The sequence below is a fragment of the Rana temporaria genome, chromosome 2, assembly GCF_905171775.1.
Source record: "Rana temporaria chromosome 2, aRanTem1.1, whole genome shotgun sequence".
Classification (NCBI taxonomy): domain Eukaryota; kingdom Metazoa; phylum Chordata; class Amphibia; order Anura; family Ranidae; genus Rana; species Rana temporaria.
The window spans coordinates 99,064,532-99,082,432 of NC_053490.1; the positions used below are offsets into that span (position 1 = coordinate 99,064,532).

General features: G+C 41.2%; 1 protein-coding gene across 2 annotated transcripts in view; it reads right to left on the minus strand.

The window, feature by feature from the left end:
• The window catches only part of ATM (ATM serine/threonine kinase), a 213,738-nt gene that overhangs the window by 154,237 nt on the left and 41,600 nt on the right, over window positions 1-17,901 (minus strand). For both annotated transcript variants that reach the window (XM_040340578.1, XM_040340577.1), the window contains exons 10-15: window positions 17,514-17,885; window positions 16,546-16,749; window positions 13,647-13,742; window positions 7,816-8,038; window positions 6,999-7,124; window positions 1,633-1,758 (exon numbers count right to left, since the gene is read on the minus strand). In XM_040340578.1, the coding sequence (XP_040196512.1) occupies window positions 1,633-1,758; window positions 6,999-7,124; window positions 7,816-8,038; window positions 13,647-13,742; window positions 16,546-16,749; window positions 17,514-17,885 (1,147 nt within the window). The remainder of the gene's footprint in view (window positions 1-1,632; window positions 1,759-6,998; window positions 7,125-7,815; window positions 8,039-13,646; window positions 13,743-16,545; window positions 16,750-17,513; window positions 17,886-17,901) is intronic.

A 17,901-nucleotide genomic window follows, 5' to 3' on the forward strand; every position in this document is an offset into this window, starting at 1 on the left:
GGCTTTCTTGGAAAAGTAACAAAAACATCTTTATACTGTAATAACAAAGGTAATTTATTTAAAAGCCCCATCAAAAGTTTACCAGTAAGTAATAAATTACAGTGTTTTAATCAAATCTGATGTTAAGTCTGATGTTTTTTTTTTTTAATGTTTTTATGTTTCTGATGTTTTTTTTTTTTAATGGTGTTGCCTCGGAAGGGGGTAGTCTTATACGGCGAGAATAGCCCAAAACCTAAGTTTTCACTGGAAAAATAGGGGGTCGTCTTATACGCCGGCAAATACGGTACTTATTTCATCTGCACTTAACTGGATAATTGAAGAGTATATTTACACAATGTATTCTTTGGTAAATCAGCACAATGTATTCTTTGGTAAATCAGCATAAGTATCATCACAAAGCTTGAGCTTAAATTATAGACAGAATGGGAGTCAATACTGCTTTTAACCTGGGTCTATCAGTCTCAAGGTATAGCATACAAAAGGAATCTTGCAATAAGGTTGCTGGAATAAGTGACTACAACAGTAAAAGCGGGAGAAATGATGGTCTATTTTAAAGCTCATCTCCAGCAATGTTTTTTTTATAAAATAGGCTATTTAACTCCTTGGCATTGGTCGCACGCAAATATGTGGTCCTTGGCGCCCAGTGGCTGGATATTTGTGTGAATTGTGGTCAATACAGCTATGCCGAGAGCATGTGCCCAGGGCACTCCCGGCAGTTATTGGCGCCTAACTAAAAGCAGCGATTGGAAGTTTTTGGATCACACGACCACCAATAATGGCAGTCATGTGATCATAAGGCTTCATTTCCATGGACGTTTTTACAGCCACTTTTCTGAGCGTTTTTTGCAGCTTAAAAACGGCTCTCCATGTTAGTCTATGGCCTCATGCCCACCATGAGGTTTTTGAGCTGTAGATGGCCGAGCCGTTTTTAAGCTGCAAAAAAAAACCAGGATCAGTGCGTTCTGAAGCTCCAGCGTTAGAGCTGTAAAAACGCCAGACGTTAAAAAACGCTCAAAAACGCTACCACGGCATTTTTTAGCTCCAGCGCAAAAAAAAAAAAACATGGACAGGCGTTTTTAAGCTGTAAAAAGGGTGGCTGTAAAAACGTCCATGGAAATGAAGCCTAAGTCTTGGCTTCCAGGATCCTAAACCTCTTAAAGTGCCGGGAGTTATGAGCCTTCCAAGTTCTTGTTTTATTTTAATTTTTTTCACTCTTCAATTTTTATTAAAAGTTTTTGTCTTATTTAAAAACGACAGAAAATCTCCCTCCTGTGTTGGAGAAGAGGATTAGTTCTGTCTGTGTGGGACGACACTGCTACTCCTAAGTTACAGTACAATGAGTGAGGGTTGAAACCCAAGGACATGAAGTGTGTTACTTGCAGGACCACAAGGTAAAAATAAAAGCAGAAAAAAAAAAAAACGACTAAGCCAAAAGCAGTCACATCAGGGCCACAGGTCTGGTAAGCAGCATTTTGTATTGTTTTTTTTTGTTGTTCTTGGGTTTAGATACATTTACCCCATTTTGAAAAATATAGTTCTCATTAATTGTCAAAAGTGTGTTTCCTCACCCTTTATTATTCTTTTAAGCAAAATTAGCAGGGAAACTTAGCCATGAAAAATAGAAACACCTACCTTTGTACAATTACACACACAGCCTAGACAATGGGATACTATCATTCCCAAAGAAGTAATTTTGGCTTCCTCATTTAGCTTTCCCTTTAATAATGCCGTGGTCTCACCAGCATACTGCATCAACATCTGTAAAAGAAAAAAAAAAACATAAACCATAAACAATTGCAAGTACACATTGGGGTTGATTTACTAAAACTAGAGGGGTTTTTGTCAAAGCTCAACTGAACAAGTTGAAGTTGGCCGATTGGCTACCATGCACAGCTGCACCAGATTTTGCACTCTCCAGTTTTACTAAATCAACTCCAATGTTTTTTTTTTTTTTAGGTACCATGCATCCATGTTTTTTATTCATAAAAGGTATCCAATATGGACAAAGTTTTCTATCGTAACCTCGAAGAAACAACAGTACAGTATATAATGTATTATATGAGAAAGAATGAACCTGCAGATTGAATGTAAATGTGTTAGACAGTCAAAAAAACGTGTATCTATTTTTAAGGCAAAACTTCAATCTATCTAACCTTTTTGTATTATATATTTACATAGTTAGTCAGGTTGAAAAAAGACACAAGTCCATACAGTTCAACCACAAAAAAATAAACTAACAAAATAAAAAACATAGTACAATCCCATACCCACAGATGATCAAGAGGAAGGTAAAAAAAAAAACCCAGCAGAGCATGATTCAATTTGCTACAGCAGGGGAAAAAATTCCTTCCTGATCCCCCGAGAGGCAATCGGATTTACCCCAGATCAACTTTACGTATACATGTTAGTACCCAGTTATATTATGTACATTTAGGAAAGAATCCAGGCCTTTCTTAAAGCAATCTACTGAGCTGGCCAGAACCACCTCTGGAGGGAATCTATTCCACATTTTCACAGCTCTTACTGTGAAGAAACCTTTCCGTATTTGGAGATGAGATCTCTTTTCCTATAGACGTAAAGAGTGCCCCCTTGTCCTCAGTGTTGATCGTAAAGTGAATAACTCAACACCAATGACCCCTCTCTTATGGAAACATTTTTAGCTGGGCTAGAGATCCCCCAGCTGTCGGCTGACCAAATGCAGGAGTTGGAGGAACCTCTGACACGGGAGGAGATATTCGTAGCAATAGCCGCTTTTCCTACATCTAAAGCCCTGGGATTGGATGGTCTCCCTGTGGAGTTTTATTCCGCATATTCGGAACTGTTGGTTCCCAGACTGCTAACGTTGTAAAATTCTGTATTTGAACACTCTGACCTCCTGGCCACTATGAGGGAGGCTACCATAGTGCTTATTCCCAAACCCGGTAATGATCCGCACTTCCCGGAGTCTTATCGCCCCATCTCCTTGCTTCAGGTGGATGTCAAAATACTTGCAAAGGTGCTTGCCATCCGCCTGAACAAGGTTATCCTCTCACTAATTCATTGAGACCAAGCAGGCTTCATGCCAGGTAGAAACACCTCCTTCAATCTTTGCAGACTGTTTATCAATCTCCAGACTACACATGACAACCCAGGATCCAGGATGATAGTTGCCTTGGACACCGCCAAGGCATTTGATTCCGTCGAGTGGAGTTATCTGTGGACATGCCTGGGTGAGTTTGGATTGGGGCCCAGATTTATAAAATGGGTCCAACTCCTATATCAGAGCCCGGTGGCCAGAGTCTTGGCCAATGGATGGCCCTCAGACCAATTTTCACTGTCTAGGGGTACTAGGCAAGGGTGTCCCCTGTCGCCACTGCTATATGCACTGGCGGCGGAGCCCCTGGCCATAGCGATCCGAGCGCATACTGGGATTGTGGGATTACACAGGGCAGGGGTGGTAGAAAAGATCAGCACATATGCGGATGATACCCTCCTTTATCTAGACGACTCAGACAATTCCCTTCCCCAGGCCCTGGCCTTAATAGAGCAATTTGGTGCCTTCTCTGGCCTTAGGATAAATTGGAACAAATCCCAGATACTCCCTTTAGACAGTTTTCCAACACCAGGAGCATTACTTCCCTTGCAGAGAGTAGACTGCATTAAATATCTTGGAATCCATGCCACCAGGGATCCAACTGACTATATAGCACTCAATGTGACGCCACTATTTGACATGCTCAATCGCAAGACGCAGGTGTGGGCACGTTAGACCCTGGGTGTCATGGGCCGCATAAGTCTCATCAAAATGATTTTGCTGCCAAAAATTTTAATAACTCAACACCAATCACTCTATGAACCTCTTATATATTTGTACGTGTGGATCATATCCCCCCTTATACTCCTCTTCTCCAGAGTGAACACATTCAGTTCTTCTAATATTTCCTCATAGCTGAGCTCCTCCATGGCTCTTATCAGTTTGGTTGCCCTTCTCTGCACTTTCTCCAGTTCTCCGATATCCTTTTTGAGAACTGGTGCCCAAAACCGAACTGTATATTCCAGATGAGGTCTTACTAATGATTTATACAGGGGCAAAATTATATATATCTCTCTCTCTCTGGAGTCCATACCTCATGGACAACCACAGCTTGGCATTGCATGCCATTATTGAGCTTATGATCTACCAAAACCCCCAGATCCTTCTCCACTATGGATTCCCCCAGTTGTACTCCTCCTAGTATGTATGATACATGCATATTCTTAGCCCCCAAGTGCATAACTTTACATTTATCAAAACTATAGGGTTGATTTACTAAAGGGAAATACACTCTGCACTACAAGTGCAGTACAAGTGCACTTGTAAGTGCAGTCGCTTTAGATCGCTGTAGATCTGAGGAAAAGATCTGAAATTAGGGGAAGCTCTGCTGATTTTATCATCCAATCATGTGCAAGCAAAAATGCTGTTTTTTATTTTCCATGCATGTTCCCCTCAGATCCCCTCAGATCTACAGCGACTGCACTTCCAAGTGTACTTTCAAGTCTGACCCTATATATTGGGTCAGACGGCAGGTCCAAAATCTCTAACTGTTCCTCACGAGAACAAATAAAATGAGAAGTTATTATTGTTAAAAACCTCAAGCCATTATTGGCCCAGTTTTTTATATCTCCAAAACATATGGATGAGATCCCCTTATCCCGAGGTACATCTAGAGCAGGGTTCTGAATTAAAAATCAGGTCCGGTCAGTAAAATTTTCTTCCAGTGGAGGTCTGAATTTTATGTTTGTGCTAGGCCTCGGATTCTTTACATCACAGAACCACCCACCCCGCTTTAGGGCCCAAATTTCCTGGCCCTTTTGGTAAAATGCAGGGTTCTACTGTGTGGGCTAGCGTGATGTCCAGGAACTGGTGTGGCGGTGTGCATTTAAGTGCGTTGCACTGTGTACGTTTTCTTTCAAATCTATTGAAATGTTAAAACGAAATTTCATTCATTTTTATGCAGCCCAGCCAATAAAATCAGACTGTACAGAGAGCCTTCAGATGAGCACACAATATGTATTTCACAACGCACTGTTCAGCACTCAGGGGCACTGCAGCAGTGTCAAACAGGCACATAGTACCCTTGCAGAGACCTGTGTTTTTCTAGTGCAGAAAAAAAAAATCTCTGCACAGGTGTTAACGAACCCTTACATTAGTGCCCTCAGTCCTCCTTTTACATCAGTCCCCCCTTCACATCACAGACCCCCCCCCCCCCCATCATCCACCCATGACCAACCGCCCCATCGCATCCTTCCTAGACCCCCCATCACAGACCCGCATTTACACCATTGCCCTCAGCCCCCCCATCTCTTCACCACAGTCCCCCCTCTGCCTCTTCTTTACATCAGTGTCTTCCCCTCATATTACCACCCACCTTACTTCACAGTCCCCCCTTTTCATATTCACAAAAACAGTACATTCTCAGTGGTGTCTAATATATATATATTTGATCCCTACTCTGCAGTTACAACAGCTTACAATCTTTTGGGAAGGATTTTCACAAGACTTTGTACTTCAAGGTTTCTGAATATGGTATGGAAATGTGAGCCAGTAACATAAGTAGTACTTCCTGGCACCATGACACCTGTATTTCTGTGTAAATGTTAATTTTCAAAGTGTTTTTTTCAATATAGGTTTGCTGAATGGACAAACTGATAGGGCCACCCCCATCCACTGTTCTTTACTTTTGCCATGTTCCACTGCCACTTACATGTATGAGGGAGAACATGTGATTTCCTTGCCTCCCTATCAGGATGCAGCCATAGAGACAAATTGCAAAGAAGAGTCCCATAAGCCGCACATTACAACAAAACCTGGTATGTGGAAAGTGAAAACCGCCTCAGACCAAGCTCCATCCAGGCCACACACCTCAAACACATCTAACAATGACCACAGGGCTGAAAGGATATTTCCCATGATTAAGACCCGGGGATGGGACAAAACACGTTGGTCTGGATAGAGCCTGTTCTAAGGTTGTTTTCACTTTCCACATACAGGGTTTCGTTTTGATGTGTGGCTTATGCGACTCTTCTTTCTTCGCATCGGTATCAACAGAGCTGGGATGAGCTCTGTCTCCACCTGCACTCTCAGCGGCTGATAATAGAAGAGAACTTGTTGGAACCTTGAACAGCACCCATAGATTTGGCATTGGTTCACACAGAGACAAGCTGCCTGGCCCAAAACACTGTCATATGGGGAAAGCAAGAAGATTAAAGAGTAAATGCCTTCACAAAGCTGATACAAGGATTACAATCAGTGTTCCCACAAATGAACAAGGTTATGCGGAAGGGTGAGGAAGATGAGCAACAGTGGGTGAGTGAGGGCATCTTACGAAGAAAATCTGTCTGGCACCTGAACATGACTGGTTCTCTTTAAAGCGGGGGTTCATCCGAAAAACACTTCCGGGTATGGTCTGCAGGACTGGGCGTTCCTATTAGATTGACAGCCTTCCGACCGTCGCATACAGCGCGTCACGAGTTGCCGAAAGTAGCCGAACGTCGGTGCGCAGGCGCCGTGTAGAGCCGCACCGACGTTCGGCTTCTTTCGGCAACTCATGATGTATACAACGGTCGGAAGGCTGTCAATCAAATGGGAACGCCCAGTCCCGAAGACCATACCTGGAAGCCACGGAGAACATCTATCTCTAAAACGGTATGTACTTCATTGATTTAAAAAAAAATAAAACACCCGATTGTGCTTCCCTTAATTAGCCTCAATCTAATGTTAAAAGATTTTTTTCGGGTGAACCCCCACTTTAAGTACCCTATAAAAAAAAAAAACACAAACAGTCTATTCCATTCTTCTTTTCTCACTCTACCTCTGAGTAGGGTTATAGGGGAGATTGCCCAGGTGATGCGTTCTCAAAATCTTGCCAGTGTCCCATCACCTGAAGGCATCGGCCTATAAGCCAGTTCTATGAATACTCAGCCTGTATCCTGTACTGTACATGTATCTTTATTTACACACACAGCTGTACACCAATTACCTTTGCTTTCTGGAACAAAGTAGATTTACAGGCTTGCTCTTCATTGATGACCTCGGCGTGACAATAACAAGCCAATACACCAATCAAAAGGCTGGCACACTGGGCTAGACTATCTGGAGGAGTGGTCTAATGAAAAGAAAAAACAGGTGACATAGCACAGTTACTTGGATTACCTATTTTGACTTTGATATACAATAAATCATACATATTGCTCTCTGTCTGTATTACTTTAAAGCCCTCAATAAACGACGGTGCAATTATCTATTAGCATACGGAGTATGAATCATAATAATGGTTACTGCAGCAAACAGGCAGTGGTGAATATATCATATGATCTTCTATTTTATTTGTTTGTATGTATGTATTTTATGTACCCGTTGTCTTAAACGCATTCTGAAAAACAGTAGAGAGAAATCATCTAAGGCAATATGTCTAATGAAATCTGGAGTAGAATGTAGTGATGTCATTACTGCGCTTCTCACTGTTGGCAGAGAGAAACCTGTGCCTGAGAACCTGCACTGCAAGGATCTCCCTGCTTCTGATTCATCAGTTCTGTGGATCTGTGTTTACTACAACTCTCATTTTGCTGCTTGATTATTCTCACATCAGACATCAGAGAAGCAGTCCTGACTTGGAGGACAAGCACTGTACCATCCATGCTGTCCTACTATGTAGATTGCCCAGGACAATTTATACCTGGATTTTGGATACAGTTGGTTATCTTGTCATCTGAGATGACAAAGGCAAAATACAGAATGGTAAAAATAATGAATTGCAGAATACACCAATGTAGCAGACACATGCGGGTGCCGAGTACCTCTGAGGAGTAACTATTGAGTAGTTGCTCAGATAAAGAGAGCAGATCAGATTCCAATTTCTGTTTAAGACAATGATGCACAGTCAGACATGAGGAGCTGGACTGTCCCCTGGTCTCCACAGCAGCAGCATTTGAAATTGTAACCATTTCATTAAACGAGGATAGAAGGTACAGCTCTTCAGTCTCTGAGAATCTGCTGTCTTTTCCTCTTTTATGGTGCAAGCTGGAGATAGAAAAATAAATAAATCACTGTGCCTATTCATTGTTAAAGCATTTATCTCCAATTCATAGCTTGTAAATAAACGTTGATATCACAAAACATCAACTAATATGATTTTCAATCTAAAAAATAAAAATCTATAAAATCACACAGCTCCTAAAATAACAAGATCATAAATAAATAAGGCAGCTACTTTTAAAAACAAAAACATTGATACACACTGGCAGTCTGCCAAATCCACAATGATTGGGGAATGGGCACTATAGATGTGCAATTTAGTGAGGATGGAGGAAAAAGTTGCACAACAAGATGATAGATACAAGGTCTTTCATTTAAGGTGGACCCCTGGATTATATATATATATATATATATATATATATATATATATATATATATATACATATACAGGGAGTGCAGAATTTATTATTGAACAACAACCATGTTCTCAATGAACCCAAAAAAACTCATTAATATCAAAGCTGAATATTTTTGGAAGTAGTTTTTAGTTTGTTTTTAGTTTTAGCTATTTTAGGGGGATATCTGTGTGTGCATGTGACTATTACTGTGCATAATTATTAGGCAACTTAACAAAAAAAAAATATATACCCATTTCAATTATTTATTTTTACCAGTGAAACCAATATAACATCTCAACATTCACAAATATACATTTCTGACATTCAAAAACAAAACAAAAACAAATCAGTGACCAATATAGCCACCTTTCTTTGCAAGGACACTCAAAAGCCTGCCATCCATGGATTCTGTCAGTGTTTTGATCTGTTCACCATCAACATTGCGTGCAGCAGCAACCACAGCCTCCCAGACACTGTTCAGAGAGGTGTACTGTTTTCCCTCCTTGTAAATCTCACATTTGATGATGGACTACAGGTTCTCAATGGGGTTCAGATCAGGTGAACAAGGAGGCCATGTCATTAGTTTTTCTTCTTTTATACCCTTTCTTGCCAGCCACGCTGTGGAGTACTTGGACGCGTGTGCTGGAGCATTGTCCTGCATGAAAATCATGTTTTTCTTGAAGGATGCAGACTTCTTCCTGTACCACTGCTTGAAGAAGGTGTCTTCCAGAAACTGGCAGTAGGACTGGGAGTTGAGCTTGACTCCATCCTCAACCCGAAAAGGCCCCACAAGCTCATCTTTGATGATACCAGCCCAAACCAGTACTCCACCTCCACCTTGCTGGCGTCTGAGTCGGACTGGAGCTCTCTGCCCTTTACCAATCCAGCCACGGGCCCATCCATCTGGCCCATCAAGACTCACTCTCATTTCATCAGTCCATAAAACCTTAGAAAAATCAGTCTTGAGATATTTCTTGGCACAGTCTTGACGTTTTTAGCTTGTGTGTCTTGTTCAGTGGTCGTCGTCTTTCAGCCTTTCTTACCTTGGCCATGTCTCTGAGTATTGCACACCTTGTGCTTTTGGGCACTCCAGTGATGTTGTAGCTCTGAAATATGGCCAAACTGGTGGCAAGTGGCATCTTGGCAGCTGCACGCTTGACTTTTCTCAGTTCATGGGCAGTTATTTTGCGCCTTGGTTTTTCCACACGCTTCTTGCGACCCTGTTGACTATTTTGAATGAAACGCTTGATTGTTCGATGATCACGCTTCAGAAGCTTTGCAATTTTAAGAGTGCTGCATCCCTCTGCAAGATATCTCACTATTTTTGACTTTTCTGAGCCTGTCAAGTCCTTCTTTTGACCCATTTTGCCAAAGGAAAGGAAGTTGCCTAATAATTATGCACACCTGATATAGGGTGTTGATGTCATTAGACCACACCCCTTCTCATTACAGAGATGCACATCACCTAATATGCTTAATTGGTAGTAGGCTTTCGAGCCTATACAGCTTGGAGTAAGACAACATGCATAAAGAGGATGATGTGGTCAAAATACTAATTTGCCTAATAATTCTGCACTCCCTGTATATATATATATATATATATATATATATATATATATTAGGGCTGTGGAAATTAACTATTAATTAATCGATTAATCTTAAATTTTTTTGATCGATCCAATTTTTTTTGATTAGTACTCACCTCTCTGCCGGCTTCTGGGCCTTCAGGGAGTTCCGTCGGAGATCCAGGGACGTCACGGACACCAGCGGGGCTTGCCGTATCCATCTGAAGGGCTCCTTTGCTGTGCCTTCATATCTGCATGCCGGCGGGACCTTACTATCTGCCACACACAAGGGCTGTTACACTTCCCTCTATCACTTCCCTCTATCAACCTGGGATTCTACAACCATCCACTGGGAGTTGTGATAGTTCCCTTCACGGGACATCTACATGCCGACGATGTTAACCTCTCCTCATCTGGATTCAGCAGTGGCATTGTTGTACACATTTTTATACCAGTATCATACTTAGCTACATGTTTTTATGACTGCTTTTGCTACTGTTTGGTATTACTCGCACCATTTTTACAGTTTATGTAGCTACATCAATTTTATCTCCAGTGCAATATTTATTTTGTTACCTACTTGAAGACTATAAAAGTTTTAATGCTATTCCCATCGAGCGCTGCCTTTGTGTGTTTTTTGTATCCTGCTATCCATTTTCCAGTGGTTGGTAGCTGCATTGGGAATCAGCCTGCAAGGAGATCAGCTAAAAGTAGTTGGATCTGTATGTGCGTTATAATTAATCGAAATTAGTCGATTAAAAAAAAAATCGATTAAGCGAACACAAAAATTTTGATCAGTAACAGCCCTAATATATATATATATATATATATATATATATATATATATATATATATATATATATATATATATATATATTTATTGTGACAGTAGGAGCTACTGTCACGGTAAAATGGACAGTTTGCTGGACACAGGGTTTGCACATTTGCTGTGTGCAAGACTACAGAACGTAGATGTGGACTGGAGAAGACTGCTTTTGGTATTTTGACATGGGGCTCTGTAGTTTGGAGATTCCACAGTGTCTGGGGTGGGACGAAAACTTCAACCCTGTATCCAGATTTTGTGGATGATCAGCAGCGTGTGTGCTCAGGTGAGTAAAAAAAGATAAAAGGGGAGAATACAAAAATGCAAACATTAACCATGTATAAAATCTAGTCATATGTATTTCTATACATGATTATATATCTATCTTCCCTGTCCTTGTACAAATACTAATATTCTCATTATTTTTCCTAAAACTCTATTGGATAGCCATAAAATGAAACAAAACAACAAGAAATAAAGACACTAAAAACGCGTACACACGACCGGTCCAAACCGATGAAAACGGACTGAAGTTCAGTTTCATCGGTCCAAACCGACCGTGTGTACGCCCCATCGATCTGTTGTCCTTCGGACAAAAATTATAGAACTTGCTTTAAAATCGAACCGATGGACGGCTGACCGACAGGTCAAAACCGATGGTTAGTACACAAAAGCATCGGTTCAAAACCCACGCATGCTCAGAATCAAGTCGACGCATGCTTGGAAGCTTTGAACTTCGTTTTTCTCAGCACGTTGTGTGTTTTACGTCACCGCGTTCTGACCCGATCGGATTTTGAGCTGATGGTGTGTACGCACATCAGACCATCAGTCTGCTTCAGCGGTGAACCGATGAAAACGGTCCGTCGGACCATTCTCATCGGATGGACCGGTTGTGTGTACGTGGCATATCCAAATAGAAAGGCATATTTCACTTTACCACCTTAATCAATTTTACAGATACAAAGCTTCACGTTAAGGTCCTAAAATATTAGTATTTGTATAAGGACAGGGAAGATAGATATATAAGCATGTATAGAAATACATATGACTAGATTGTATACATGGTTAATGATTGGATTGTTGTATTCTCCCCTTTTATCTTTTTTACTTTTTATTGTTTTTTTGTTTGCAATTTATTTTTTCCTGTCAATGAAAACGTAATAATAAAAAAAAAAAAAAGAAGGACACATGCCCTGCAATGTTTGTTGGATACCTTTGCTTCTACATTCATCATTCACATAGAAGAGTAAAAATAAATCAGAGATCGGAGACCACCTTAATTAGCTGAAGTCAGTACCAGAGCAGTATTCTCACCAGCCTGGGTCGGTGAAGAATTGGGAAAACTTTAGCAAGTGTCAAGCCAGAAAACTAGCGGGACAGCTGAGGAGACGATCGGGGAGCTCTATTATTGAGTGCCATGCCAAGGACCTAGCGGGTCAGCAGAGGTGACCCTTCAAGAGTATCTGTGAGAGCCAAGCCAGGGATCCAGCAGGGAAGGGGGGGTGACGCTTGAGTAACATACTGGAGTAAGAGTTGGAAGAGCTCAGGGGATCCAGTGTGAGTGGATCTGGAAGTCTAGTGAGATAGTGAGAGAGACTGGGAGCTCAGTGGAGTGGAAGATCTACAGTGGGAGACTGTAGAGGAAGCGAAGAAGTTCATTGCAACCATTGTTAGTGACTGTCCAAGATTGTTGCCATAGGAAACAGCGGTCCTACCTATGCAGATGTGGTGTCTAGCTGGATGTCTTTTCCTGTATAGCTGTCAACCTATAGAAGTCTCAGAGTCTGCCAATTAACATTGCATCTACCCAAGGGTGTCCTAGCTCTAACCCTCTCTCCCTCAGTTCTGTTCAAGAGACAAAAAATCTCTCTGCAGTCAAGAAGTGTTTGGCACCCATCAATTCACCTTGCATTACACCCACCATGCCTTGTAACCCACTCTACTCAGGATGTCAGCTGTCCCTAACTCTAGGTTCTCATTAGCCCCAAGGGGGCCCCGCGACCTGGCTACAGTAGTATATGCCATCTACAGCTGGTACGTTTGGATCCAGCCATACCATCTGTATAGGGGTTCCTTTGCAAAAATCTCTAGGTAAGCATTACCCAGAACTACCAGGGAACAAGACATGTTAAAAGATATGTAGGGCAGACTTCTAGAGATTACCCCCAGCCCAAGTACTCATGTTACAGATCACGCAAGATTTATCAGTGACCACTGACTGCATCCTGAGAGTTTCATGTATTTCTATATCAAAAGTAACAAAAAGTAATCAAATGGGTCCCCTGCACCCTCTAGGAACATATAATAATCTCAGGTACAGCTTTTTATTTTTAATTAAGTTTGGTTAGGCTGGCATAAAACTGGGTGTCTGCCTCTGAGCGATCTCTGAATGGATGAAGTTGAAAAGCAAGGCAGGAAATCACAAACTCCACATCATCCATAAAGAGAACAGTTTGCATTCATTGAGAAAATGCTAAATATTCTCTGAATGGCGCCTATGCTAACTGAACTACCCCATGTTAACTAAGCAGCAGGGCAGCTGATTGGCACAGGACCTGGAAGCTAGTATAGATCACTGTAGCAGTGGTGCTTACTACAGTGACTTCCAGGTTCCACAGGGATTGTCCAGGTATGACATGCGACTTATACTGGTCCAAGCTGGAAAAATAGCCATACCTAAACTTCAGCCTCCTATATAAAACACACATTTTGGTAAGGGTCAATACCAACCATAGACATGTAGTGCAATTCATGAATTCTACAGCCATGGCTTTATATTAAAATGTATTTTATTGTCCCAGAATTCTCTGAGACAGGAAAGTTGGCGGTATCCCAAATAAATAATTTTGATCCCAGAGTTTACTCACCAGTCCACTGGATTCCCAAAATATGACATAGCAGCATTGGAATCCTTCATTGTAAGGCTTACAAGAACGCTGTGGAAGGCAGGGTGGTGGAAGTACCTGAATGTGTGGACATAAACAAACATTCAGTGAGGCTTCACATTTTACCATGAATATACAACAGTTTGTATTATAAATTCACTCCCTGGCCGGAAACGGTATGGATTTATTAATCGACAACACTTTATAGTCTTGGTCATTAGTTTGGTGATAAGAGATGCGCCTTACCTTACTGGAATTTTCAGGACCTGTCGCCATCTACTCTCAGAATCAGACAAAACAGATGCCAGGTACACAGGTTTATCACCTTCTCTTCATTGAGAATGACCAGTGATTTTTCGGATTCCAACATACTGAACTGTGTGCAAAAACTAACAGTTCCCTTGCTCTTCTGCATCCATAAGAATTATCTAGTTACTGTACATTGTATGTATGGCCAAAACTGTTTCTTTTAGTTTTGGATAGAGCATGAAAGCATCATTCAATAGATTTTTTGCTGTCTTGTTATGGACATTTGCTTTCATTTCTTGCACTAAAGATTCAAAATGAAGTGGGGGCAAACCTGAAAAATTTTCCACGTAGACAACTGTCAAAGGAATAAGCATCCCCAGTGAAAGATTTCCCTTACTTCTTGTTCTATTGACAAAAAAATTGTGGATCTCCCATAATTTTCTGTCTCAGTGATAATGATCACTTAGGCCTCTTTCACACAGGGGCGGGAGGCGCGATGGCGGTATAGCGCCGCTAAAAATAGCCACGATATACCATCGGAATTGCCGTGGGATTCGGCCACCAGCGGTGCGGTATTAACCCTTGCTAGCAGCCGATAAAGGGTTAATACCGCCCGCAACGCGCCTCTGCAGAGGCGCATTGCGGTCGGTATTACCGCGGTTTACCATTGTTTTAAATGGGAAGGAGCGGTGAAGGAGCGGTATACATACTGCTCCTCTCACCGCTCCAAAGATGCTGCTAGCAGGAGATTTTTTTCTCTCCTGCCTCCGGCTTTCACATTGAGGTTGCTGGGCAGGAGTTTTTTAGGCGGTATAGCAGTGCTATTTTTAGCGCTGTACCGCCTGAAAAACTCCAGTGTGAAAGGGGTCTTAGAGAAGAGTGGTAGAGTGACGAGTCTACCTAATGGAGACAGACAGCAATAAAAACGAATCCTGTCCTACTCCAACCAAAACTGAAAACATTTTGTTTTATTTATGCATACCAATTAAAGCCCAAACTACAGCCAAAGCATTTTTTGTCATCTGAGTTGCTTCATATTTCTTCAGACTTTCGATCAGGAGAGGAAGTGATGGGGAATATTTTCATTAGGGACACAGACTGCAATGACTTTTTCAGTAAAACGGGGAAGCTTTAGATCCAATGAGATAAAAAGTGCAATTTCTCAATAAAAAGGTCATGGACAGCATTAAAAGCATTACCAAACTATGTTCTCTACCCAAGTCTACTCAAAAATAAAGCGAATAGATTTGGATGGAGTAGAGATTAACCCATATGTGACCCAATTAATGTATATACTCGAGTATAAGCCGAGGTACCCAATTTTACCACAAAAAAAAAAAATGGGAAAACTTATTGACTCGAGTATAAGCCTAGGGTGAGAATGCAGCAGCTACTGTAAGCGGAAAAGAGGGTCAACAATGCCCATTTGCACGCCTGACTGTGCCCATTGCAACCTCAATGTGCCCAACCTCACTGTGCCCGAGTCAGTGTACCTGAAATTGACAGGCTGTGGGCGTCCATTCAATGATTAGAAGTCGCAGTCTCGGACTCAGTTTCCCCGCAGACACTGTGTTCAGTGTTCCGCCAATCATGGACGTCCTCTTGTCCGAGGATAAAAGGACATCCGTGATTGGCGGAACACTGAACACAGTGTCTGCTGGGAAACTTAGTCCGAGGATGAGAGAATGTCCATGATAGGCGGAACTGTGTCTGCTGAGAAACCCCTTTCACGAAAGGGACCAGGAAAAGACTGCGACATTTTAAACAATGGACGCCCACAGCCTGTCAATTTCAGGTACACCGACTCAAGTATAAGCCGAGGGGAGTATTTTCAGCCTTAAAGAAAGGGCTGAAAAAACTCAGCTTATACTCAAGTATATACGGTACTACACGCCATGTTAAATCTAACTGAAAACCTACTTATCGATTAGTACTGTAAGGTTTCATATTCGATGTTGCTATGAGCAAACTTTCAGAATGTCAAACTGGGCAACATTTAGTTAAAAATATATATACATAGTAAAGTTATGCCCTGTACACACGATCGGAAAATCGGACGACAGATCGCCTGACTTTTTCGCATAATAGTCGCAAGTAGAAATTTAATAGGTTACTAAAGTCACAAATATTCTCGTACGACAGAAAAAAAAAAAAAAAAAAAAATCGGAATGTCATGTGCTGTAATGTAGTTGAATTGTATTTTCGGATGACAATTGTACTGACTAAAAAAAATCGTACAATCTGGCATCGCACGAGGAAAATTTTCGTGTATGTCCAATCAAATAATATAGGATGAATTGTCGTGATCAGCTCTCAAAAGCTCTGTACCAACGATCTGATTATCGTACAATTCTTCCTCAGACGAATTTCGAATGATATTCGGCACGTGTGTACGGGCCATAAGACAGGATATTAAAGCAGGTATATAGCTAAACACAACCAAAATACTTATACACAAATTGTCTGCCAATTGATATGACTCAAAGGTGGTGTGGTCTACCTGGTGCCTCTCAATGGATGATAAAGAAAAATACTTTTCAAATAAAACTAAAGTCAATAACACACACGTGTTCACTGGAAAATGTATTGTATTTATCACTCAACAACTTTTCTGTACCAGGTTTATACTCACTTATTAATACAAGGAGCATGCTCACTGGCATCATCCATTTCATCATCCTGGCTGCCAAAGAGTAACCACGTAATGATCTCTTCTTTCAGCTGTCTTTTAACCCCACTGATCTCATGGACATGTTGCTCCAGGCCGGAGGAGAGGTAATCTGGGACAGCACAGGATGTCAGAGCCAGGGCCACACTTAAGCAGTGCATTGCAGAGCTGAAAGTAACCAGCAGTTAGTCATATGGGTTCATATTTCATATAATTAGGTATGATAAAAAATTTCACTAGGTAAACCTGAAACATTGCATACGAATATTTCATATTTATATGCCTGCTTTGTTCAGAAGGGCTCCTAGAGAGTTTTTATTTTATTACAGAGAGAGAGTCAAAAGGTAAACAGCTTCAGCTGTACCGTTTCTCCTATAAAAACTCAAATGTTCTGTTGTGGGTGTACCCCTATTTTTATGTCTACTGAAAAAAAACATTTTATATTAACTGAAATGCTATAAAACATACTGTATGTATTAAATGTATTTCTAAATAATGTTGTATTATCCTAAGAGTAACAAAGACACACAGATGACATCAATACATCAACAAGACACACAATAACCATTTTACATCCAGGGACATTTCTCACAAACTTATTACAAGCAGGAATTTTTGGTGTACTGACTTAAATGAAAAACAAATAAAAAATAAAATAAAAAATACCACATAGCCAAATACTATCACTACTTTTATTAGTTGTGGGGGTACATAGATTTTAGTGGAAATAGAAAAAAAAACAGAAACAAAAATGCTAGTGTTTTTTTTTTCCTCAAAAGAGATAGTCCTCTGTGTTTAGTGTGTTTTTTAGTGTACCCAAGACACACATGCACTGTATTCTCCCAGCAAACTCCAGGCTGCGTATGAAGCTGGTCAACTTCAGGGCCAACAAGGTAACTTTAGGGCAAAACCAAACACACACACACACTTACCTGGAGGGTTTTCCAGCAGATCCCGAGAAGATTTTCCAGAAGTCCCTGTCTGCAGATACAAGCCCCCCTTGTAACATGACGCCCAACAATGCAAAGCTTTCAGGCTCCGTCTGCGGAGAGCTAATGCTGCGAATCGTCACAGCCCAAATTTTAGTCCACAGTTTGTGAAGATCGGACTTTGGGGTCATAATCACATCATTTTTCTGCATTTGGCAAACAGCCACTTCTTTCAGAGACCTCAGTACAAAAGTTGCACGCTCGCCTCGCCTCTGCTGGACCAGGAGCTGGTGGAGAATGGTTAGTAGTGGTGTCATCTCCATACTCGGAAGGCTGTCTGGGTGGCGTGCGATTAAACAAGCTACAATCTGTAACCTGGGAATATAAACAA